The sequence below is a fragment of the Megascapheus bottae genome, chromosome 20 (assembly GCF_031878675.1).
Source record: "Megascapheus bottae isolate mThoBot1 chromosome 20, mThoBot2.hap1, whole genome shotgun sequence".
NCBI lineage: Eukaryota > Metazoa > Chordata > Mammalia > Rodentia > Geomyidae > Megascapheus > Megascapheus bottae.
The window spans coordinates 11772898-11800414 of record NC_143528.1 but is presented as its reverse complement, the minus strand read 5'-3'; the positions used below and the strand labels follow the sequence as shown (position 1 = coordinate 11800414).

The 27517-nt window shown below is 38.1% G+C and overlaps 1 protein-coding gene across 1 annotated transcript in view; it reads left to right on the top strand.

Annotated features, from left to right (window-relative positions):
• The first annotated feature begins 17064 nt into the window (after positions 1-17064).
• The window catches only part of Tnks (tankyrase), a 138426-nt gene continuing 127973 nt past the window's right edge, over positions 17065-27517 (top strand). The window contains exon 1 of the mRNA XM_090353971.1: positions 17065-17810. Coding sequence (XP_090210097.1) covers positions 17135-17810 — 676 coding nt within the window. The 5' untranslated portion in view covers positions 17065-17134. The remainder of the gene's footprint in view (positions 17811-27517) is intronic.

Sequence of the window (27517 nt, the reverse complement as noted above, 5' to 3'; positions counted from 1 at the left end):
AAAATAATGGCATTCGCAGGGAAGTGAATGAATCTAGAGCAAATCATGTTGAGTGAGATAAGTCAAGACCAAAGGAACAAAAGGCACATGGTATCCTTAATATGTGGCTATTAGATCCAAACAGTACAAGAGCGACGACTCAATATTTGTATACCCAATATTATGGACATGGTATTGGAAATATAAACACAACTACATAGACATAAAAATTTATGATTCTTTAGACATAATGTTATATTACATAGATTAATATGTATCTGTGACATACAAACCCTCAACCTAATTTTAATTATGTTTTAAAATCTAAGTGACAGTGATTGTATATAGAGAATCCCTTCTTGAAATATGATGTAAAATCAATGTTAATAAATTCTTTAAATAAAAAAATAAATGTTTCAAACTTTAAAATAATGGAACTTTGAATGTTACCACAGCCTCCTCAGCATCTTGAGCCTGCTTTAGCAGCTGGTACTGCTTTAGAAGCAGAAGGATGTGACTGTTCTTTATTTCCTGCTCTGAGATCTTCTTTTCCCACTTGGCCTGATAAATTCAAAAGCATATTTTATGTGTCAACATGACTGGACTGAGGGGTACCCAGATAGCTGATAAGACCTTTCTAGGTAAATCTTGGAAAGGGTTTGTCATTCAATCTGCAGAGGGTCTAAATACAACAAAAAAGCAGAGTTCTAAAGGTGAAAATTTCAATATTTATATATAATATATACTGTATCATATATTCTTCCATATTATATATAACATACACAAATATACTGATATATAGAATTCTGATTAATACGGTAGTCTTGCATTCTGATGTCTCCAGAGCCAAAGAATGGAAGGGAGAACAAAGGATAGAAAAAATAGTACTTTTTGATCCCTGATGAGTGTGACAAATGTTTGATGTTGACTCACTCTGGGTAAGATGAATGACCAAAGCTGTCTTCTTTTCTAGGGTACATTGTATTGGTTCTTTAGAGATCCTGTGAAGAATATTGAGTTCCATTTTCTGTGATTTCTCTTGGGCTGCCTGTTTGCATTCCCCCTTAGATATGTGTAATCTGTGAGCTGACCCTTGAAGTAATGCTGGACAATGGATTGCAAAATGGCACTCGGGTCAACTCCTTTCATCTCTCAAGACCAGCTTCTGCCTCATGGAAAATATTTACATACCTTGGTCCATTCCATTCCCCCACCCTTCCTCCCTACCCTAAGTTAGCCCAGGGCCTGTACTGCATCTCTTTGAGCTATGCCACTGGGTGAATAGTCCAAGTTTTTACCTTAAATCCCTATGTGCAAATCACACATTGGTTTGGTGTTTAAAGTACAGTCATGGTCACCTAAGAGGCCCTCTGGATGGCATCTTTTAGGAGAGAGAAGAAGAGAACAATCCACCCATCTCTCATAGGGGAGAGAAATCCAAGTTCATTGGTAACATTCAGAAGAAACATTCTCTTCCATATCTTAAATAATTTGGGGCCTTGGGGACAAGGTAGTAAGCTAGATAATAATACATCCTTTGCAAATTATGGATAGACTGTATAACAGCTCTGTTTATGTAGCATTTGCTATCTAGCCAAAGCCAAGACTAAAAGTCATATTTTAACTTTCTTTAGCATTTAGCATTCACTTGCAATAAAGCAAAACACCAAAAAAATGTGGACTACATTCATTAAAACCCGACTCTTCAAGTAGTAAGTTTAATTTTCATTTCTAGCACTACAGGGCTATCTTCTCTCTCCTACTGTCTAAGTCAAGTTGGGCTACTGTAACAACAAAAATACCATGGACTAGGAGGCTAAAAGAATGAACACTTATGTTCTCACAGTTCCAGAGTCTGGTAAGTCTAAAATCAAGGTGGATTATCCAGTTTCTGGTCAGGGTCTACTTCCTAGCTTGAAAATAGACATTTTATTAAATATTCCTGTGGCAGGGTCTGTGGGTAGGGGGAAAAAGACAGGTCATTAAATCCAAAGAGGTCAGGTCATTAACTGCCCTTGACATAATTGCCTCCCAAATGCCATCCTATTCAGATCAGAGGTTCAATTATAAACTTAGATTTGAGGACACAAATATTCAATCCAGAGCACTTACCGTCTTTTTTAGTGCTAGAAAAATAAGATTCAGCCTATCATTAAGAAATAATGTAACTGTAACCACTCTATATATTACACTGACAATAAAAATAAAATAAATTATAAAAGAAGAAAGTTTTGAAATACATCAAGAACTACAGAACTAGACTATTATAGGACTAAACCTGTAATGTTTATGTGTGAATGTCATAGAAAATAAGGAAGCAACTGTAGTATAAAAGTCAGTATAGCGATTACCATAGAGGAAAATGGAAGGTGCCATATAAGAGATTCTGGGGTGTTAATAATACTTTACTTATAATAATACTTCTGTTTTCATAATGATTTGTTAAAATGTATCCTGATGTTTTATGCAATTCCTCTGCATAGATTTCATAGTTTAAGTTATTTCTATTGTTTAATTGTTACCAAAAATTAAAAAGGACCTTGGTTGGGGAGAGAAATAAAAGAATAGAAGCAGATAGATAGGGTGGAAGATCATTGCACTCAGTTGCATAAAGTTCTGTAACAAAATAGAGGGGTAGTAGAAAGAATCCTAAGACAGGCTAAATTTATAGAATTGAGCTTCCTGGAATTTCTGATGGTTTAGCTATGGGTGTGTTGAGATAGAGGGGTGAGAGTGTATACAATATGGAAATGAAAGGTCATCCCAAAGCCCTGGACTTATCAAATGAGTCAATACACATGCCATTAAATAAGACATACCACTAAATAATATAAAAGAGACTGGGTAAGAGCAGATTTTTGAGAGGAAGAGAGTAACCACTACACCCCCACACACACACACACTGAATTTAAGATGTCTATAGACAACATAAGTAGAGATGTTATATAGGAAATTGAATACATAGTCCAGGGATTAAGAGATTAGTCATGGATGAAATAATCTTTCGCACTAAAAACAATTTCTTCCATTTTTCAGGTTAAATTTTAAATACCTCCTTTTATCTTTTTTTAAGCATCAGTCTCTCCTGTATTATTGTTCTCTCAGTGCAGAACATGAATATAAGTGACTGCACCTTGCATCATCAGCCTTGTGTGAGGTGACAAATAAAAAAAATAGAATGAATGGGTAGCTTAAGCAAACAGATTTACTTTCTCAGAATTTTGGAAGAAGAAATCTAAGATCAGGTTGCTAGTATGGTTGTTCTTCTTCTTGGTTTATAGAGGATCAATTTCTCCCTGTGTGTTCACGAGCAGGTAGAGGTGAAAGAGTCTCCATGATGTCTCTTCCTATAAGGACACCAATCTCATAATGAGGTCCTCACCTTCATGATTTCACCAAGGCTCAATTACCTCGCTATACCATCCTGAAGTAAAAAGTAGGATGTGAAATGCCAAGCTCTTGAAATGTCCTTTCCATTCCCAAGGCTGTAGCTAAACCAGGAGCAATGGAAGAGGGTTATGTAGGTTATAACCAGAGTGCCCATAAGCATTGTCTAAACAACACTGGAAACTGAAACCAGTGTATCTGTAAGAGGAACTTGCTTCCTGTACATGCATGAAGCCAGCTGTTCCTTGGAATGCTGGCCATACAACAAACAAAAGGCAGCTGTGTGATCTAGATAATAAACCCCTTATCATGCAGTAAGTAGGGCAGTGAACAAGTTTGTGGTAAGGACAAGTGCTCTTGGTCCAGCCACTGCCAGTATCTCCTTCTAGGGGATGCTGTGGAGAGGTTAAGCATGAGGATCATAATTCAAAACAAGCCCACGCATGAAAGTCTGAGGGACTCTTATCTCCAATTAACCACCAGAAACCAGAAGTAGTGAGAGTGCTAGAGTGGTAGAGTGCTAGCTTTGAGCTGAAGAACTCAGGAACAGTGAATGCCCAGGTTCAGAGTTTCAGGGTTCAAGGCCCACTACCGACAAAAAAAAAAAATGCCCCATGGACAGGATGTTATTGGAGAGACACAGTGAAAAGGAAAAATACTATCTGTTAACCTGCTGCCAGTAGACTTTAGAAGAATTTCTTGTCCTATCCCTTACTACTGGACTCCAGCATTACTATGAAGTAATAAACATTACTCTGACTTTTGGCAGAGATTCAGTGTAGAAAGGAAGAGGTAGAGCTCAGCAGCTGTTAGTGGACCTTTGACCTTCAGAGCAGTGCAGGAGGTGCTCTTAACTCCTGGTAGATTCTTCCTTTTTAGTAAGTTTCTCTCCCCCTGTTGTCTACTCTCCCCAGATAGCATCCCACCATTGGGGTGGTGCTACTCTTATTTCTGACCTTAAATTGTTAAACTCATGACAGAAACAGTCTCTGTATTGGATTTCTGATCACCTAGAGAACATTATTACAGTCTTGCAAATTATTGCTGCCTAACTGATGTTAGAAGTATATAAATATGTAAGTATCTTTCACAAACTATTTCTCTGTTCTAGCAAGCCCTTTATTTCAGGACGATGGGGAAGACCAGTGAGTTCTGTAGCAACAGTCTCATTGCTCTACTCAATTGATTCTGTAATGAGTCCCTTGACTATAGCAATATGATAGCAATACTTATACCATGAGAGTGTATAAGGCATTATATAAATCCACAGAAGGTGGGTTTTGGCAAAAGAATTGCATGTAGGAAATGCAAATATATATTCAAGATAATTGTCTAATTGTCTAAGCTAGTAAAATTAATATATCATCTTTTGCATGAAAAAAAAAGGCCTCAATGTATTTGACCTGCCCCAGACTGTGGGCTGGGATCACTCCACAAACTGATGCCATACTGGGAATCAGCTTGATATTATTGCTAGTAGATTAGGTGCTCAGCTGGGATCATATTGATAGGTGTTGGTGAATAGAGACACGTTTCTGAGTCAGTGCACAACCTCCTTCCCTACCATTCCTGTTCCCAGACCCAGAGAGGTGGCAAGGGAGAAGCTGTTATGAATAGAATGGGTCATCCTGGTTGCTTAAGTAAGACAAAATCTCCTCTCTGAGGTCAATTTTTGGTGAAAATTCACACAAAACACAAATATCTTTATACAAAACACAAATATCTTTATGCAAAACACGAATATCTTTATGTGTTTTGTTCATTCTGAGAGGCCTATCTATATCTTTTTCCCCTAGATGGCCTTCCCACTAAATTCCCTTTCATATTCCTTTCAAGTTTCTAATCATTCATCCTAAACCATGAATTGGCAGATAATTGGACATCAAGCCATTTCTCCTTCAAACAACATGAATAGCCAGGTACACTATAAGGATTCCCCTTTGCTTTTTTTCATGGCTGTCCCAGGAAAAGAAAACAGCCACCCACTTTCAGTAGGTGCTCAAATATCAAATACAACCAGCTGTAAAACAGCATTAGAGAACTCTCTGGTATACCAGAAATTTGAGCTAAAAGACAGGGATGGTAATGTTAAAGGAATAGGAACCAGAAGTAATAGGCCTACTTTCTTGTGTCACTTACCTGTGCCCTTGGGGACTGCTTCAGCCTGATGTCACGTACATTACCTACATTTGGTGATGGAGCATTGTTTCTGTATGGCCAACACTGTGGCTTGGTAGGTTCGTGAAAGGTAGCCTACGTTGCATGGTAACTTGATAAACCCTTGCAGCAAATTTGCTTAAAAGGAAGGCAGCTGTCCACAGAGTCTTACTCTGAAATCCTAAGGGTTTGCAACATCATTAATATATTGGAGCCTGAGATGTCCCAAGATAACATCTTTATGTGACTGACACTTTAGGGATCACTGGATCTGCTGGATCATATACCCAGGTGGCATACCACTTTCTTTGTTTTGAAATCAATCAAATCCTGCAGGTTTCTGGGATCACTCAGTAAATTACCTGGAGTTACACTGTCTACATAATGCAGATTATGTTGCTTTCATAATCCAAAGAGACTTTCTAAGCATTGTACAAGGGACCATGTGAAATAATTTATCCTTGATAAATATTATTTTATATGATCATATGCATATAACTATTGAGCCTTTATGATCCTCTCCTAAGAATATGCTCCTTAGGTTTTACTGTGTAAATATCTAGAGACCTGTATAATTTATTATGTTCTGAAATATTTTTTGTCTTTTACCATCAGGAGTTCACTTGTAGTGTTATAGGTATATAACTCAGAAATGAAGGAATGTTTCTTTGCGTCTGGCTTACTTTGCTTAATTGGAAGAGTATGGGGAGGGGGACCCAGTATGGGTAGGGGTGGGAAAAAGGGTGACCAAATGCAGAAGTGATACTCCCTAGACATTATCTTGAAAATGAACCATATAACTTGTGGAGGGGAATGTGAGGGAAAAAGTGGGAGAGAGCAATGGAATGGGTGATATTGTTCAAAAAATGTACTTATTGCCTGATTTATGTAACTATATCCCCTCTGTATATCCTCTTTACAATAACATTCAAAAAGGAAATGATGAAAAAAGAAAGAAAAAACACTTTGATATCCCTCATACCACTAGACTCCTAGAAATTTCATTGAATTGGAAATCTGCTGGAATTAAAAAATTATTTTATCAGATTTCCTTCCCACTCTCTTATGAGCAATATTTGATGGATTACTGTCTTAACAGCAATGTTAGAGTAGTTGCTATGTCTTATTCACATATCATCAATGACATTGGACATGTGGTATGTTCTGGAAGAAACATGCAATCAAGGACCCATTTACTGAATTGTCAATCAGGCCAGGAGGTTGATATTGTAGATCAATGTTGATCCTTTGGCAATTCTCCAAGTGAACAAATGTGGTGTGTGGCCTTCCGCTTCCTCCATTCTCACTGAAATCATATTAATAATGACTTCCCCAAATAGCTCTGTAGTTTAATCCTTCAACCTGTGTCTGCCTCCTTATATGGCCAAAAACAAAAACAAAAACAAAAAACAGAAAGGAACTTTGTAGATGCAAACAAGTTAAGAATCATGAAGTAGGGAGATTATATTGGGCTATCCAATGTAAAAACAATGGTCATTTTAAGTGGATCCAATGTCAGCAAAGGTGATGCGTTCCTGTAATCCCAGCACTAGAGAGGCCAAGTCAGGAGTATTATCAGGAGTATTGTCAGGTGGATATAGCCTGGGCTATAGTAAGACCTTGTCTAAAGAAAAGGAAAGAGGGGAAAGGAGAGAGAGAGAGGGAGGGAGGGAGGGAGGGAGAGAGAGAGAGAGAGAGAGAGAGAGAGAGAGAGAGAGAGAGAGAGAGAGAGAGAGAGAGAGAGAGAGAGAGAGAGAGAGAGAGAGAGAAGGAAGGGGAGAGGGAGGGAGAAAGAGAGGCAGGTAGAGACAATATCAGGATACAATGGACAATGGGCATTGTGATGGTTATAATGATGGGCTTTAAAGATGGAGGAAACTGGGGGAAGCCAATAAACACAGGCAAGTACTTGTTCTCCTCGGAGCCACTGGAAGACATTACCACTTTTGGCACCTCGCTTTTGCTTAGCAAAACTAATCATAAACTTCTGACCCCAGAATGTAACAAGCTTAAATTTTGCTGTGGTATTTTACGACATAGAAAAAAAGTAAAAGCAGCATAGCTTATACTGAGATCAATAACATATTCTGCTTTGAATCATTCCCTGGATTGCTTTCTTTACTGGTTTCCAGAACACGGACTCTCCTGGTTTTACTCTTTCTCCATTGGTTGCTACTTCCTAGTAAGACTAGAAGATCGGTCCTTCATTGCATTATAATCATTCAGCTGGTGATCTCATTTATTTTAGGGTTTTAAAACTTTTCTATGAGCTTATGACTCACAATTTATATATTCACTCTGGCTTCTCTGCTGAGCTCTAGACTCAGCCATGCAATTACATTAGAATGTCTAACAGTAATACTAAACTTAGAAAGTCCAAAAATAGATTCCTAATCTTCCTCTAAAATGATGGCTTAATCATAGAAAACATTCGTTTCTACCAGTTGTTCAAGATAACCCTCAGAGTCATTATTGGTTCTCTTTGTCTTGCCAATATGATGTCTTCCATTGTGATGGTTTCTTCCTCCATAGGGTACGTGTCCAATAGATCATTTAAAGAAGGCTTAGAAAAATACATTAGATCATGGCATTCCTCTGATCAAAATCATTCACATTCTTTCAGCTCAAAGCACAGGTGGGAGTTGAAGGAACTGACCACCTGACTTCCTTTTACTCAATCTATCTCTATTTGTCTCCTTCATGCACACTGCATTCTAACTACATAAGTTCCCCCAATGTGTCAGCTCTCACTCACTCCCAAGTCTATATCGGACTATTCTCAGAATTTTCATGCTCTTCCACCTTCCAGATCTTTGCTCAGATAATCCGTTTTCACTGAACTTCCATTCAAAATTTATAGTTCTTATTTCTGTGGCATTTTCCCAATTCTTGTTTTTCCCTATCACTTATCATCATCTGAAAGAAAGTAGATTATCTATTTGTTTATTGATGGTTTTCCCTAAGTGCATGTATGTTTGGTAAGAGGTCTGGGGGTATGGCTCAGAGCATAATCTCTGGCCAAAAAGAAAAAAAATGAAAAAAGAAAAGTTTCCTTCGAGTAAGAAGGTTTGTTTTGTCCATTTCAGTATTCTAAGAATGGAGAATTATGTCTGGTACTCATTTTTTTAAATAAATGTTTGATGAATTACCGAATGCATGGATGATATTGAAAGTTTGCTTACTTTGCATAATGATACACTACCAACTTAATTAGTATTGAGGTTGGTGATTCCTAAAACTAATGTAACACATATTAAATGCCTTAATAAAATGAGGCTACTCCCCAAAATGTTACTAAAATCATAAATGTGAATAGATTCATCTCAAAAAATCATCTCAAAAATATACACTGCCATTTCTTAGAAGCTATTTCTAGTGAAAACGTTGAGGCTGATGAGAATTATTTCTTTGTATCTCAATGCAAAAGTGAAGCTTTAGAAGGGGCCCAGGTTATCTGTGAGCACAAGCTTTGATTCTATTTCTGTCATTCCAGCGAAGGCATTTTAATTTTTGTAGGAAGTATTACAGAAGAGGAATTAAAGCCATACACAGAGTCAGTGCACCTTGGCTCAAATTGATCTGTGACCTTAAATGAGTTACCTACGTTTTCAGGCGCTCAGTTAAATGACAGCATCTAAATTACAGTTACTGTGAAAATTCAATGAATTAGTTCAGACAAGGTGCTTAGGACAGTGAATAGTACAGTAAATACTGTACTTGTTTTAGCCTTGGGTGTTAAGCTTATTGTTGAATGTGGAGGCATAGACTTCTTGAATGCTAACTCAGTGTAGGGCTATGCACTCCCTTTGTAAACAAAGGCCTCTTGAAAAGCTAAATGACAACAGCTATGCAGCTTTAGCTTATTGTCATTTGGAAAAATCAGTTGGCACTTTCATATCCTCTACCACTGTGGTAATAACAAATTAATACAAATTCAGTGGCTTAAAATAACAAATCTATTTCGCAACTGCATAGTCCTAAATCTGGCATGGCTCTAACTCGGATAACATCAAGGTATTGGCAGAACTATATTATTTTCTGAAATCTCTAGGAGATAATTCACTCCCTTTTCCCACTTCTCAAGACTTCCCACATTCCATGGCTTTTGATCTCCTTCCTTCACAACTAATAACCGCTAGTTGAATCCTGATTTAGATTGTTTTCTTAAGGGGGGAGGTTGATGAAGTTTTCTTGTTTGGTTTGGTGCTACTGGGACTGTGAACTCAAGGTCTTGCACTTGTAAGGAAAGAATCCTACTAACTGAGCCACAACCCCACAGCTCTTTTTCAGATATGATGTTTGTTTGTTTGTTTGTTTGTTTTCATGTGGTTGGCTCTTCTCAGGTATTTGGAGCTTCATGGTCCTCTTCTCTGTAAACAATCTAGACTTCATTAGCTATGGCTGTGTTGGTTTCTTTTGAGGCAGCTCTGGTAGATACCCTGATCACATAAGGAAAGAATGAAAGAATCATTCACACTTCCCCAAACAATAGAAGCATTTTCTTGTTTCAAACTTGTTAGAATCTCCTTTAAGACACAGAAAACAAAGTAAAAATGTATAACAGCAAATGTGTTTCCAGGGAGGTTTAAGGCTGCTTCCTGGGTAGTTCATTCTGAGCAGCTCAACAACAAAACAAAGACCTGGGTTTGCTAAATATACTTTTTTCCAAGTCTTTCCATTTCTTTATGAATGTGTAAATGTCGTTCTTCCTGATGGAAGCATAGAATTCCATTGTGAATATATACCACATTTTCTGGATCCATTCATCCATTGGGGAGTAAGCCAGACCTAAAGAAGCATAAGCTGCATGGTTTTCCTCATTTATAATAACTAGACTGTGTATAAAAATCTATAAGCAAATCCAATGGATAGTAAAAGAGAAATAATTATACACGGACATGGCTAATTAAACAGCACTCTAAACATTCACACAGTGAGAACAAAGGAGGATTTTCTTAGGACAGGATCACATATGTACATATGACTATATAAAATGATACTTATTGCCGGGTGCAATGGCTCACATCTGTAATCCTAGCTACTCAGGAGGCTGAGATCTGAGGATCTCAGTTCAAAGCCAGCCCGGGCACTAAACACCATGAGACTCTTATCTCTAATTAACCACTAGAAAACTGGAAATGGTGCTGTGGCTAGAGTGGTAGGACAGTAGACTTGAGCAAAAGAGCTCAGAGACAGCACCCAGGTCCAGAGTTTAAGCCCCATGACTGACAAAAAAAATACTTATCAAAATGAACTCCAAGAAAAGGAAACAAGAAAGATTTTTTATTGTGCTGTGTGTATTTTTTTTCCCTTTTCCCTTTGTCACTGTTTTTGATTTCCATAGAGGAAACACTCATATATCAGAACACAGTCCAGAAGTTCAGAGGTCTTTTGAGTTAGGACCTTTTATATCAATAGTATGGCTTAAACGAATGCTACTTGCTTCCAGTTTTGAAGCAGTTAGACCTTGTTTTTGTGCAAACATTTTTCAAAATAATGCACTGCTACTCTACTGTGATACTCAACAATTCTTGGAGATACTTCTATATTTGTTCTCTATCTTAATCTTGGTCATAGAGCTGTAAGGAGAAAGTTAACAATAGTGGTTAGTTTATATTAATATCTAAACTAGATAAAATGATGGAGCTAATAATTGAGAAGTGCTAACTCTTTAATCCTCAAAATATTCCAGTGAAATCAGAATTTTTGACTAATAGAATTGAAGCATATCTACCAAGATTATCCAACAAAGGAATGAAACCGCAGTTCTAATGGTAGAGCACTAGTCTTCAGCAAAACAGCTATACATGAATGTGAGTCTCTGAGTTTTATCCCCTGTACCAGCACAAAGAACAACAATGATTAGTCAACTAATAATTTTCAGAGATGTGACCCAAGCCCAAGTCTGACTGGCTCCAGATTTTACTGCTACTCCTATGGCATAATGCATCCCTTGTGGAACCTTGTTGAACCGCAGGTTAGGTGGTGCTATGTGCCTTTTCATGTTCAGAACTCAACATTAGTCCACATGAACCTAATAGCTTTATAAATACTTAATGGTAAGTACTTTTACTACTCTCCACTGAGGATGCAAAAAGCAAATTTCAATTGACTGAATACATTTTCAGAATGCAATTTACCCATCAAGACATTCCAGGCAATGCAGTCTTAATCTTTTCGGCTGAATTTTTGTATTTTCTTTGCACTAATAAACAGACTGTGTAGATGCATTCTGAGTTAGCTTGAATGTTACTTCTGGGACATATGAGTAACAGTCCATCAGGGAACCAGATAAGATATTTATAATGCTTCCCATTCAGGAAGAAGGTCATCCTCAAGGGGCCAATGGCAAGTTATGGATATCTAACCTATCATTTTGATTCACGTTCAATGTGAGCCTGTGCTCTGCATTAAGATTCAAAGGCTTGATGCTGACTTGGCGTTATACTCTGAAATCATCATTTACATTTTACAAGTCCTCATGATAAAGGAATTTACTCCTTTAACACTGATCATCATCATGCAAATAGAACTTTATTGCTACTTATGTATTCCTTTCCAAGCAGTTCATGTGGAGTTATTAGCAGAGAAAGCAGTTGGCAATGCTTCTACTTTTCAGAGCCCTGTGAAAGCCCTAAGAATAATATTTGAATACATTTCTTCAGAGATTATTATTATTATTGAACATAAGGCCTCAGGCCTATCAGACAGGTATTCTACCATTATTTCATCCCTTCTAACCCTTTCCTTTCACTGGTTATTTTTAACATAGGATCACACTTTACTGCTGACAGTGCAAGTTAGATTTCAATCCACCCCTTCAAGTTTCCCTTCATTGCTGGGATGACAAGCACATGCTAATGTGCCCAGCTATGAGATTAGAAAAAGCCTTACTAATGTTTCTATTCAGACTGGCCTCAAACCATATTCCTATCATTCTCAGCCTCTCAAGTAGCTAGGACTGGCTGGTAGCTGGTCACTCACACTTGTAATTATAATTACTCAGGAGATTGATATCTGAGGATTGCAGTTTGAAGCCAGTCCAGGCAGAAAAGTCCATGAAACTTTTCTCCCCAATAAACTGCTCACCATAAAGCCAAAAGTGAACCTGTGGCTCCAATGGTAGAGTTCTAGCCTTGAGCAAAAAAGCTCAGGAACTGCACTCAGACTCGGAGTTTAAACCTGGAGTTTAAACACATTCTCTCTCTCTCTCCTCTCTCTCTCTCTCTCTCTCTCTCTCTCTCTCTCTCTCTCTCTCTCTCTCTCTCTCTCTCTCTCTCTCACACACACACACACACACACACACACACACACACACACACACACAGCTCATGTATAAGCTTTCACCCATAGCTCTCAGTCATAAATAAGCCATTAGTGCACAGCTTCTTCAGAATTCTTTTTGGCTGTAATGAAGTTTGAATTTATGACCTTGCACTTGTTAGGCAGATACACCAACACTTGAGCCTTACCCAACCCCTTTAAGGATTTATTTTAAAGGAAGACTTGGACTATTTGATACCTTGATAACAATAATTTATCACATTGTTATTAACACTAGTTTATGCTGCATCCAGTTTTCAATTTGCATTGCCATTTCTTGCTTTCTACGAGATGCAGAAAGATCTCATAATGAATCCATTACTTCAAATGAGCCCACATTTTGCAATCCAAAACAGTAGGAAATGAAGAAAGTATTGAAGTCCATGGAACCACAGCTAACAGGAAAAAAAATACCAAAACAACAAAAAAACATAACTTTTGGGAAGTTTCTAGTGTTTTTAGTGTTAACACTGGGTGACGGTTTGTTGATTGTCTCCATCCAGAGTAACATCTATTTTGAAAAGTCTAAGAAGAATTTATTTTTTAAATTCATGGAAGAACTATGATATTAAAAATAATGCTGCTAGGTATTTTGGGAAGGAGAAGACGCCACCATTAAAAAAAAAACTGTGTTCTGACTAGAGGATAAACTGTAGTTCCAATATTCCTCTATTATTACTTTTTATTATTTTTATTTGAATATGCTAAAATCAGGGAGTTACAGTAAAAATAAGTCAGGCAGAGTATATTTTCTTTTGGATATTTTAAAATACAATTTTATTGTGGTTATTAAGGTGTTATATAGAGAAGTTTCCATTTCATCAGTCAGGCAATCAGTACATTTCTTTTTTTTTCTTTGTGTGTGTGTGTTGGGGGGTTGGGGGTGGTCACAGGGCTCTTCAGCTCAAGGCTACTGCCCTGCCCCAGGGCCTGGGCATTATCCCTGAGCTCTTGGCTTGAGTCAAGCCCCACTTCCCATTTTCTAGAGGTTAACTGGAGATAAGAGTCTCAGGTCCTTTTGTGCCCAGGCTGGCTTTGAACCTTGATCCTCAGATCTCAGCCTCTTGAGTAGCTAGGATTATAGACGTGAGCCATCAGCGCCCAGCTGCAATTGGTACATTTCTTGTGTTGGACAATGTCACCTCTTCCTTTGCTCCTATTTTCCTCCTCCCATCCCTCACCACAAGTGACATAGTTCATTTTCCACAGTGTATATGAATAGTGATTGCATTTCTTCCCCTATTTTTTTTTATTTTACTGATTGTCCTTGCTCCCCAGCTTCTTTTTAAACTAGTACATTTTATAACTCTTTAGTATATTTTGGAGGATTTGAATTTCAGTTGCTTTGTGTATTTTGAAATGTCTATTGAGAGCTTGTTTGCTTTTTAAGACATTAGTTCATTGTATAATGATGTCCCTAACCCCTTCATATTTTGTAGTACTACATATTTCTTTTACCTTTTTAAACTTTATATGTTAAGGATTATGACACAATTACCCTACCCTACCACTTGAGTGCTCAAAACTGAATGTTCCTTTAGCTCTTTGGGGTATTTGTCCTTCTAGTGTGATCTATAAATAATGGTGTAATCAAGAAAGAGTTCTGTTAATGTAATCAATTTTGTTAGTCATGCACATTATCAGAATAAAAGCTAATATATATAGATATATAATATACTAGTGCAAACATTTTAAAGCATTTACATAATAATACAAACACATAGCTTGGCAATAGCTACTTTGAAGAAGAGATCCAGGAATCAATGTCAGTCCAGGCATATAATTTCAGAGACTCCCTTTGAACCCATGGTTGAATGAGATTGTGTATTCTTGTCTTTTTAGCTGCAGTAGAAGCCCAAGGGCTGGTGCAATGGTACAAACCTGTCATCTCCAGTGACATGGGAAAGTTCACATAGAAGGATTGCAGTTCAGATGTCTATCTCAAAAATAACCAATGAGCCTAGTACCAGTGGTTCAAGATTGTGATCCTAACTACTTGTGATCACAGTCAGTAGGGCAGGGAAGTCTGTGAGACTCTTCTTTCACACACACACACACACACACACACACACACACACACACACACACACACCCCAAAGCAGAATTGGGTGTGGCTGCATTTGTGGCTCTAGTGGTAAGCATTTGCCTAACCAGCATGCGGCTCTTAATCCAATCCTCAGAACCACTAGTGGCTCATACCTGAAACCCTACCTACTAATGAAGCTGAAATCAGAAAGACCATAATTTGAATTCAATCCAAACAAACAGCTCTGAAGACCTTCAATCTGTATCTGGACAGACTGGCATGAGCTTGACATCTCAGTTATGTAGTAAACTGAGAGTGGAAGGTTAAGATTCAAGGCCAGCCAAGGCAAAATAATTAATAAGACTCTGTAAATGGAGTAAGCTAGATGTGGTAGTGTGGCAATCCTGGCACATGACAGGGCAAAAGTGAGACTGTATCTCAAACAACCAGTGTATAAAAACAAGCTGAAGATATGGTTCAGGGTTAGAATACCTACTAGCAAATAGAGACCCTGAGTTCAACATTATTGAGACCACCCCCTACCCCATCACAATGGTACAAGCAAGTAACAGGAAGATAAAGTTAAGAGCTATAATCAATCGCCCAAAATCTAATGAAAATGTAATGCTTATTCATCAATTATATTTCTTATCTCATTGTGTTTAGTTGAAAGTCCAAATAAACTCACCCATTTATTGAAATGGGAATATTAACAATATACTGATTATATTTAATGAATGCATAAAACCACAAGTATCATTTGGTTTAATAATTTGCTTTATCTATCTAAATCATTATTCTTTGGACACAGAATTTCCATCTGTCCACTCTTTTGGAATAATGCTGTTTGTCTATACTTCTATGATGCCCACAGTAGGTATGGATATCTCACTTCATAAATGTCTTTTTTTTTTTTTTGCCAGTCCTGGGCTTGAGCTCAGGGCCTGAGCACTGTCCTTGGACTTTCTCAAAGGCTAGAGCTCTACCACTTGAGCCTCAGCACCACTTCCAGCTTTTTTGTATGTATGTGGTACCAAGGAATCGAACCCCGGTCTTCGTGCATGCTAGGCAAGCACTTTAACCACTAGGCCAAACTCCCAGCCCCATAAATGTCTTTTTGATGGCAGATACAAAACACCAAACAAACAAAAATTACAGTTACAGAGGAGAAGAAACCAAGATGCTTAATATGTCATTTGAAGGGGAATGGTAGACCACAGTGAGGTTTTCAATTTCAGTTTGGAAATGGAGAGAAGATGAAGTGAGAAGAATGGAAGAGGATGAGAGACTAAGCTAAAGTTTTTGAACGAGACCATGTTCACAATTAGTTGATTTAAATTTAGGATGAGAAATAAAATACAAGTAATGGATTAGGCAAAAAAATTAAGCCTGGCAAAGTCCATGAGACTATCTCCAATAAATTGCCAAAAAAAAATAATAAAAAGCTGGAAATGGAGCTGTGGCTCAAATAATTGAGCTCTATTTTTTGAGCAAAAAAGCTCACAGACAGAACCCAGAACATAAATTCACACACACAATAATCAGCATTTACTTATTAAAACCACCGCCATTTGGATATTACAGATGGGAAGCTGAGACACAACAGTAGCTGGTTAAACAGCTTCTTGGAATTTTACATAGCTAGAAAGTGGTTGAACTTGAGTTCCAATTCTGACAATCTGAAAATACTATTTTAAAACGAGGGCTTAATAAAATACACAAAATGAGAAGACTTACCAGAAGAAGAAACTAGAGAAATAACTGGGGCGGGGTGGGAGGGGGAGAAGATGGTTTAATTTGTAACCATTACTACTGACAGATCGGTTTGTACGCGTTACTTTTATCTAGCTAAGTAACAATCATTAGAGTTCCATTTTTCAGACCAGGACTTGACAGATGTGTTACACTTTCACAGCTGGTTTTGGATCAAGGTAGGGCAGACAGACAGACTCAGGAACAGAAAGGCATCCGGGAAAGGGAAGTAGATGGCCAAGTGAGAAATTCAGGCAGAGGCTGGTTTCAGCATTCAAACCTGTCCAGCGGGCCCGCCAGGCAGTCACAGATCCCGCCCCTCCATCACAAAGCCCCGCCCTCTCCGCTGGCGGCTCTCTGAGCTCCCAATACCACCCTCGTTCGCTTTAACTCCGCCCACTCCGTCGGTATCATTTCCCGTGTGTCGGATGCGGATTGGTCCGATCATCCGGAAGTGAGGGGCGGGTGGTGGGGCCGTTGCCGCAGTGACAGTGCTGGGGGAGTCTGAAGATGGCGGCGTCGCGTCGCTCTCAGCATCATCACCACCATCATCAGCAACAGCTCCAGCCCGCCCCAGGGGCTTCGGCGCCGCCGCCGCCACCTCCCCCACCTCTCAGTCCCGGCCTGGCCCCGGGGACCACCCCAGCCTCGCCTACGGCTGGTGGCCTGGTCCCCTTCGCTTCCCCGCGGCACGGCCTAGCGCTGCCGGAGGGGGATGGCAGTCGGGAACCTCCGGACAGGCCCCGATCTCCCGACCCGGTTGACAGCACCAGCTGTTGCAGCGGCACCAGCAGCGCCGTCTGTCCGGTGTCCGCCGTCACCGTGGTCCCAGTGGCGTCCGTTTCATCTACCGTCGGAGTCGCTCCTAACCCAGCCGGCGGTGGCAGCAACAATTCACCATCCTCTTCCTCTTCTCCGACTTCTTCCTCATCTTCCTCTCCGTCGTCCCCTGGATCGAGTTTGGCCGAAAGCCCCGAAGCGGCTGGAGTTAGCGCCACCACAACTTTGGGACCTGGGGCCTCAGTACCCGGGACTGGGGTCCCAGCAGTGAGCGGGGCGCTTCGGGAACTGCTGGAGGCCTGCCGCAATGGGGACGTGTCCCGGGTGAAGAGGCTGGTGGACGCCGCGAACGTGAACGCTAAGGACATGGCCGGCCGGAAGTCTTCTCCCCTACACTTCGCGGCAGGTCAGAGACCCACGGCTTTATTAAGAGGGTTTTTTTTTTTGGGGGGGGGAGGGTTGTTGGGGAGGGGAGCGGGTGGTCGGATGAGGAAAAGTAGTTATTATGATGGGACAAAATGGGGGCGTGGCTATGGTTCTGTAACCACTGGTCGGGAGACCAGAGGTTACTTTCTGAGTGGTGGTGGGGGCGTGGAAACGGGGGGGGGTGCATGTGAATCCATTCTTCAGTGTTTGCACACTGATGCTTACTTACAAACTCCCTGTGTCGGGATAGTCTCTGGATACGGATCACCTTTTTTTTTGTTGTTTTGTTTTTCACTTCTGCGTGTGCAGGGAACACGCTCGGTTTGGGTAGCGTTAGAGTAATTTTGTCCTTCGTGCGCCAGTTTGTTTTCCACAAAGTTAACGTCCCATGGCGGTAGTCCAAAGTAAGTTTAACGCAACAAGTGTTTAAATGTTTAAGCGCAGTCTTACTAACACAATGGAAGCCATAGGTGGAGTGGAAGCCACAAGTGTACATTCTAGTTGGGGACACCAAGGGAGGCCTTTATGCAACAACTAGGAGAAGCATTTTGGATGCATTTCCACAAGGGAAAGAAAACAGGCTTCAGGTTGTGGGCACTGTTGTTGCAGTTTATTCACCTCAACTCAGTTCCTTAGTTTTCTCCTGGGCACAGGTGGTAGACTAAGGTCCAACTTTCTGGCAACTTAGTTCTGCCCAAAGAATTAAGTGTAAATCCCTAAACTCTGTACCCTACCCCACAGTTGCCTTTGTCTATCTTTTTTTAAGCAGGTAGATGACTGACTTTCAGAAACAACTAATATTTGTTTACATTGCAGAGTGACTTGGGGAGGGAAGAAGGGAGAGGGAGGGGACAGAAGAATGATGAAAGGAGTGACCTGATCAAGAGTTGCTTGGCACCTAAATGAATAAGAAATTATAACCCCTGGAATTGCCATTGGAAAATAAACAAAACAGAGAAATGTAGATTAAAAGAAGTAATCTCACAGCTCAATGATGTCCTATTGATTTTTTAAAAATAAAGGTAATACTAGAAACATTACCTGTGTGTACTTTATAATGTATATATATATTTTTTAAAAAAAAATTAAAATAGAAAGATACACACACATGCATACAGATAGATACTCTGTCAGGTTTCTTGCCACACATTGTTTGTTTATAGTAAACCATGTTCAGAACTTTACATACTATTTAGTTTTTATCCAAATTAGAAGACACTAACCTCATTTTGCAGAAAAGGTTAGATGCGTACTGTTTAGCTAAGTGCAGAGTCAATCAGAAAGTAGTAGAAAGAGATGGGGATTCAGGCAGTTTCATTTGAAAACTTGTGAAGTCAAGCTTAAACTTGGATGATTTATTCCTGGGTTAAGGTCACTTTGCATTGTGAGTAATTATAGTACACCGTTTGGGGGTGGGAGGGTAAGTAATTAAGGAGCCTGTGGACAGGAATTGCTTTCACATATTTCTTACTGTAGATCATGCCTAAAAATACAGTTTGCATTGTCACATACACATAACCAAATCACAAGTTTGAGGTATTGTATTTTTCCTCACACATGTGTTATATTCTGATATTTTATGCCATATTCCACTTCATTTTTAAGCAAATGCTATTTTTAATCCATTAATGAGTCATGACTGGTGGTATAAAACAGGAAGTCATTATTAGGTCACTGGGTCCATTCTTGATATACAGGCACCATTGTTAGAAACGTAATGAATTGAGTCAGAACATTTGGGTAACTGATATACTGATGTCCATTCATTCAGGGGCTTTGGGTGTCTTTTTTTCTTTTTTTAGACAGAAGTTCATAATGCAGGCCAAGCTGGGCTTCAAACTAGATCTTCCTGCCTCAGCCTCCCTAGTGCTGAAATCACAGGTGGGGGTTACCGCACCCAGCTTTTTTAAGCTAAATGAAAAGTTCAGGTCTTAATTTTGTGAATCAACCAAAGTTACTTACTTTTGCATAGTGTTTCCTATATCACTTTATGTATCTGGCCATTTTTTATCAGATTTCTTTTTAAGTGATCACTAACAAGTGTAACTAATAAGTTACTGCTGTATTAATAGATTTGTTTAGGATAAGTCAGACATAAAATAGGTCTTGTCTTCCAGATCACATCTTCTCTTTGCTACATTACTTTCATTTCTGTTCTAGAGTTTTCTGTGGACCCAGATAAACAGTAAAATTATAATTATGTTATAGAGATCCCCCTTTTTCAGAAAAAAATTAGCTCAGAGAAAATTATAAAATTATAAAATTTCCAATGACATAGAAACAGAACATTTTGTACTCACTTTATCCCACTTTCATGTTTGTGTGCATAATATAAAGCCTTATGAAAGCTTGTTTCTATTATGTGTAGGCTGAGTAGTTTAAAGTAATTTTTTTAGTTAGCTATTAGTTGGTTATGCTGTTGGTTGGAATAGCCTGTATCGAAGATAGGAAATTGGTAAGTCTGTGGAATAAAAGATTTAAAATTTCTAGTTCAGTTCCATAAATTTCTTACTGCTTATAGAGTATGTGCTAAAAAAAAAGGGCACAATTTTTGAATGTCAGATAGTTCTTAACTTTAGGGAAGTTTAAAGAACAATAATAGGACTCTACTGAACATGTATACTTGAGTGATGGCAAGATACATTTTATTTTTTTCTTTTGGACTATGTCACAGGGCTTGTTATTTTGGGTTTGGATCAGTTAGAAGGTCTTTCTCAAAAATTTTCTTTTTTTAAAAGCATGATTTGAAGGACATGAGACTAAGCTACCAAGCAAATGATAGGAGGAGTAATAACACCTAATTCATTTACTTCTATTTACAAATGAGTTTACAGTTCTATATCATGTAATGAAACTATTTTAATCACCCTAGGAATGATAAGCCATGTTTAAAATCATTTTGCCTTTTTAAAATTTAAATTTTGTTGTAAAGGTGATGTACAGAGGGATAACAGTTACGTAAGTCAGCTAATGAGGGCATTTCTTCTTAAACATCGTTACCCTCTCCCTCAATTTCTCCCACTTTTTCCTCTTCCCCCTTTAACTTTATTTTTATTACCATAATAGGAACTCATTTCTTTCCAGCAGAATTGTAAAACAACAATATTTTTTGGAATCATCCCAACCACAATTAGAACATAATCTTCATTTTCTGAAGCTGACATAAATTCTCAAAATACTAACACCTTCCAAACTACTGTTTCTAATTTATCTAATGATTCAGAGTGTGTGCGTGTGCGCGTGCCACGAGCATGTGGGGCTTAAACTTAGGGCTTCACACTTTTGCTTGGCCTTTTCTGCTCAAGTCTGGTGCTTTCCCACCTGAGCCATATCCCTACGTTCAGCTTTTTGCTAGTTAATTGATGGTTAATAGTCTTTGCACTCAAGCTCAGGACTGAGTGCTGTCCTTGGGCTTTCTCAAGGCTAGAGCTCTACCACTTGAGCATCAGCACCACCTCCAGCTTTTTTTCTATGTATGTGGTACCGAGGAATCGAACCTGGGTCATCATGCATGCTAGGCAAGCACTCTACCACTAGGCCAAACTCCCAGCCCCCTGAGAATTTTTTTTGACAAGGCTTTCACAAACATTCTGAGATTTCATAGTAATTTAAGTTGAAGAAATGTTGAAATAGTATTCCTTGTGGTTAATATTACTTAAAATATGAAATACAAGTTATTTTACTATGAGAACTAATGAAATTTAGATGGTAATTTTGTTTTCTTTTGATTTAGATAGTATCTACTATCAGAGTATTTCTAGACTGTTGCCTGTCAGAGGAAAAGAAAAGGAGTTCTAGAGTGGGAATCTTTTTGAGCTTTTTATACTTTGACAAGAACTTCTTCCTTCTTTTACATCTTTTCCTCTTTTGGGGGGCAGGCATCCATCCTGTCTTTGAACATTCAATCTTTTTGCCTCAGGCCCCTGCTTTATTGCCTACACCACTTTGCATGTCTCCTTGGTAATCCTTTGAAGCCCATGTTCTGCTTTGGGTTGAAGGGTCTAATTGGGTAATAGAAGAAAAGGAATTTCTTTCTAGACTTAAAATTGCTGATTGCAAATGGTTTACTTTGTGTTTTTAAAACTTTTTGGGGGGATGATTCTGGTGTTTGTACTGTGGGCCTTTTGCTTGCTAAGCAAGTGCTCTGCCACTTGAAACACATTCCTTTGTTTTATTTTTCCTATAGGTCTTGACTTTTTTGGCTTAGTCTCAGTGATTCCTCCACCGCCCCCTCTCCGTCCCCACACAGCTAGGATTGCCGGTGTCTGCCACAGTACTTGCCTTGTTTGTTGAAAAGGACCTTTTTGCCTTTTTGCCTCTATCTATGATCCTCCCATTTCTGCCTTTCAAATAATGATTACTTAGTGTTTTCTTAAACTTTACACTTTCTTTAAGGAATTTATTTTAAACTGACATAGAACTTCTGCTTAGAACTATGTGTGGTGTCTCTTTGTTTTGCTTTAAGGATATTCATGGGAAGTGAATGATTTACAGAATAAATTTTCTATTTGTGAGGTATTATATACATATATTTCCAATAAAAAGTTGGTAACAAGCCAACTGTTAAACAGTAGAGGAATAACTATAATATTGTAGAATTTCTGTTATTGTATATTAATCTGTCAGTCTTTAAGTGCATGTCCATGTTAATTATATATACCTATGTAGCTGCTCTGAATATGCATATCATTATTTAGAGTTCAGTTTTTAAAGATTTGATCAATGAAAGTCATGCAGATATATTCACTGAGTTTTGACAAATGCAAACACATATGCAAAACATATAAGTCAAACCACTATAGAAAATCATAACCTCGACAGTCTCTCATGCCCTACCTGATCCTTGTTTCTGCTCCTGCCTCAACTACTCGTATGGAGCAAAATCTACCTATTTAGAAGTTCCTATAAATGGAATACTTGTACTTTTTTCTGTAAGATTTTGTACATGTAACTTGGATTAGTAGTTTCCAGTCATTATAGAAGAGATTTCATCTGATGAATATGCTATAAACTTAGCAAGGGACAGTTCTTTGAAAGTGATGAACTGAGATCTGCCTCTGTTTAGGGCAGTTCACACCATGAAAGTTGACTTCAAAGTTGACTTTCAATTGAGAAGCAAGGCAAGGTGAACAAAATGGAACTCAGAATCTTTTAGAAAGTTTTATCACATTACTTTTGTCTTTTCGTTAGAAGGAATCAGTAGGTACAGCCCAAACTCAAGGGGAGGGAATCCTCAAGCCATACCCAGTCACTTGTTTATCTAAGATTAGGTTTTGAGAAGTGAACGGCAGAGTCTGCTTACACTATCTTTGATGTACTGTTCAAAGGTCTTCAGGGGCAGTATCAAAGCTCTCTTGTGATTAGCAGTTCTTTCTGGAATATCTTCCAAAGGCCCTGCCTAAGACTGGGTTCTAATTAACTTATGTAAAATAGGTAATATCTTCTAAAAAAAATGATCAAAAACATAGTGTAGTTAATGTCAAGAATCTAGTAACTTATGATCCTTATCAGATCCTCTATCCTGTTCACAGTTGTAATCGCTCCAGTTTTATTGGACTAGGTTTTGTTTATAGCAACATCTCTACAAACCCAGGAATAGTAATGTGTTGTGCTGGGGCTATGGTGTCACTAGTGGAGTTTTTCAGCATTATAACTATGTGGGACTACTGTCAGGTAAACATTCTTTTCTTAACCTAGCATTCTTAACCCAGCCTCTTACAGCTTCTTTAGGAAAACTACAGATCATTAATTTCTAGACTTGAGTTTAAAGTGTAAGTTTCTCTCTAAATCTAGGCTGATTTTTAAGGTGTTGTGTTTCAATTATCATTTGGTTTGAAGTGTTTTCTAATTTCCTTTGTGATTTCTTTCTTAGCCTGTAAAGAATTTTACTGAAGTGTGTTTAATTTTTTTTTTTTTTTGCCATTTGGGGCTTGGACTCAGGGCCTGAGAACTGCCCTTGGGCTTTTTCAAGGCTAAAGCTCTACCACTTGAGTCTCAGCACCACTTCTGGCTTTTTTTCTATGTATGTGGTACCGAGGAATTGAACCTGGATCTTCGTGCATGCTAGGCAAGCACTCTACCACTAGGCCAAACTCCTGGCCCCAAGTGTGTTTAATTTTTAAATTTTGGGGGTTTCCAGATATGTTATTATTGATGTATAGTTTAATTTTACTGTGGTAAGAAGAGATATATTAAGCGATTTCAGTCTTTCCAGATTTATTGAGCCTTAGGTGTTCAAGATAACTAATTTTTAAAAATTATTTTGCTTTCAAGTGATAGAAGAAAGTTTGTTTTTGTGTGTTTTTCACTGAAAAGGCTTTTCCCCTTAGTGAGTTGCCAGGTTCTTTGGTGGAAACCTGTTTTGCCTGTTTGTTCAGGTATCTGTTGATGGAATTCAAGTAGCATGACCTCAAAGTTTTTTTTTTCTTGAGTTTTTTTCCCCTCAGTCCTGGGGCTTGAACTCAGGGCCTTGATTGAGTGCTGTCACTGAGCCAATTTGTGCTCAAGGCTAGTCCTCTAGCAGCTTATTCTGGGTAACTTATTGGAGATAAGGGTCTCATGGGCTTTTCTGCCCAGGTTGGCTTTAAGCCTGAATCCTCACATCTAAGCCTCCTGAGTCGCTAGGATTGCAGGCATGAGTCACTGAAAGAAATTAGCCTTAATTTTTTCTTTCTTCGATTGTAGGAAAAGGAGAAATAAAGACATGTAGAGTTTTTAACCTCTTGGTGTACCAATCTAAACCTCTAATTGGTGACAGCTGTTCCTTCGTTTTCTGGACTTGTAACTGTTCCAAGACAGATATATTTTAAAAGTTAAGAAAGATTTGATAATTCTCAGATGGATTTCTCTTTTACAAGTCCAAACTGGTTAAAAAAAATTAAAGGAGTTTTAAATTTACCAATTCTTTAAGAAATCTTTAGTGTCTTCATAGCATCAGTTACAGTTTAAAGGAAATATCCCAACACACAGTTAATTGTAATGTATTTGAAAAGCTATCTATGGTACAAATGTGTACCTGGAGGTTTTGAAAAAAAAAATCAGATTCTGATATCTTCGGGGAGCCATTTTGTTAGTGAGTTCCTCTCCACCTTGTTAATGGTTTATGTGTGTTCTTTCCACAGTGTATTAGGTCTTCTCATGTTGAGTATGGAAATTTATTTTTTTGGTGAGTTATGGGGCTTGAACTTGGGGCTTGAACTCAGGGTGCTCTCCCTGAGTTTTTTTACTCATCAAGGTTATTACTCTACCACTTTGAGCCACAGCTCCACTTCTAGTTTTCTAGTGGTTAATTGGAGATAAAAAGAGTCTCACAGGGACTTTCCTGCCTAGGTTGGCTTTGAACCATAATCCTCAGATCTCAACCTTCTGAGTAGCTAGTATTTCAGGCTTGAGCCAACACTTGGCTTTTTTTGTGTTTGTGTGTATGTGTGTGTGTTTTCTTTTCTTAGAAACACATAACATAGTATTGAAGTTAATGACTACATTTTAGCTATTTTTTAAAATGTCTTTATGTTTCTTCTTTGCAGAACTACTTTCATTTAGAACAAAAGGTCTCTCTCTGTCTCTGTCTCTGCTCTTTGTCTCTCTCTGGTTTTTTTTTTTTTGTGTCAGTTCTGGGGCTTGAACTCTGGGCCTGGGTACTGCTCCTGAGCTTCTTTTACTCAAGGTTAGCACTCTATCACTTGAGCCACAGTGCCAGCTTTTTCTTTTTATGTGGCACTGAGGGATTGAACCCAGAGCTTCAGGCATAGAATAAAAGATTTCTTTTGAACTAATATTTAGAGAAAACAATAAAAAAACTTAATTATCCTTTCCTCTCAAAATAATACCCACAAAAATTATCAATCAAATAGTATAACTATAGTCTATTGAAATCTTATGAAAACCTATAGATATTCCATACATATTTTAATCAGTAAGCTTTTAAGTTAACACTTCTGGTTTCTGATTTTTTTAATATATAACAATTTTTATATATTGATTCACCTCTTTATTATTAAGGAAAAAGGTCATAGAGTAGTTCAGTGTTAGAACACATTGAAATCCAGATTTGGTTGTTTTACAAAATGTTTTTGACCTGAGCTGCTCACTTGGAAGTTGGCAGCAATGAGGACAAAAGTCTGTAGTTTGATTTATTCTGTCATTTCACAGTTATGCTTTCCCAAATTGGTTTTCTGATGATACAAGTAATTGTACAAGCAAGCAAAGTAAACAAAATTCTTTAATCTTACTCATTTAAGGCATACAGTAATAATTTGAGGCATGTTCTCTCTAACCCTTTTCTAGGCATTTGAGGTAGAACTTGCCAAGTACACCATAGCAACATTTGTAAATATTATAATATTGGAGAACCAATGTTTATTTACTTTGAAAATATAAAATGTGATTGTAATCTTTAAGGAGCTTCATATTTAGAAGAAGGATATTTTAGCTAGTGTTTAAGACTGCTTAAAATATTGAGAAAATCTTGAAGATAAAAGTTTTCTATATATTATGATTCGTGGAAGCACAGTACATAAAATATATGGGAGTCACAGCAGTTCGAAAGCATATGGTACTGAATTGTATACTTAAAATGGTTAAGATGGTAAAATTTAAGAATATATTGTCACAATTTAAATGAAAAATAGATGGAGATAATCATAGCTGGTATCTTGGTCTCTGTTGTTTTAGAGAGAACCTGTTGTTAATATTACTAATGTGAAATATGGAAAATAAGTTTCAGTAATGTTGACAATATCCTTTTTGTTTCTTCTATCAATTCCCACATTTCTGAAAGTACTCTAGCCCTTTTCTGGCACTGTCCCTCTTTTTGCTTCTTCTGCTCAAAGCTAGCATTCTACCTCTTGAGCCATTGTTCCACTTCTACTTTTTTCTTTTTGTTAATTGGAGATAAGTGTCTCACTGACTTTCCTTTCCTGGGTTGGCTTTAAACTCTGTCCTTCTGATCTCAACCCCCTTTGAGTAGCTATCAGTGGTTCTAGAAATGTTTTTCTTGCATGTATGCACACCTATCATTTCGTTTATACTGTTTATTTTACATTAAGTGATTAATAACAATGATATAGAATCATTAGAATAGCATACTATAGTAAACACTATGGGAATGTAGTCTTTTTCATCTCACTACTTATTAAGAATTTAATTTTTTCCCTCAATTGGAACATGTGAAAATTTTTTGGCTTATCTGAATTACCAGGGATACCACCTTTGAATTTTGAGACCATTTTGTTATCAGGCTTTTGAGGATCTAATGGAATGATGGAAGGCATGGACTTTCTTTTATATTTGAATGCCATTTTTTTCCCCCCTTGCTGAGGCCTGGGCCCTATCCCTGATCTTGCAAAAGCTCCATTTCTGGCTTTTTTTTTTTTTGGTAGTTGATTGGAGATAAGAGTCTCAGGGACTTCCTTCCTCCTGCTGGCTTCAAAATATGATCTCAGATCTCAGCCTCTTGAGTAGATAGGATTATAAGTGTGAGCCACAAGTGCCAAGCTGAGTACTGCATTTTAATGTAAGCCTCTCTGTAAATCATAAACGACTTGAAGCAGTATAGCCATAGTCTTTGCATAGTACTTACCTGGAGGATTTGCCAAAAACAGTGGGCTGGACCACAACCCTAGCATTCTCCTTATAATGAAGCATGATAATTAGAATTTTTAATAAAGCCTGAGTACTGTTACTTTC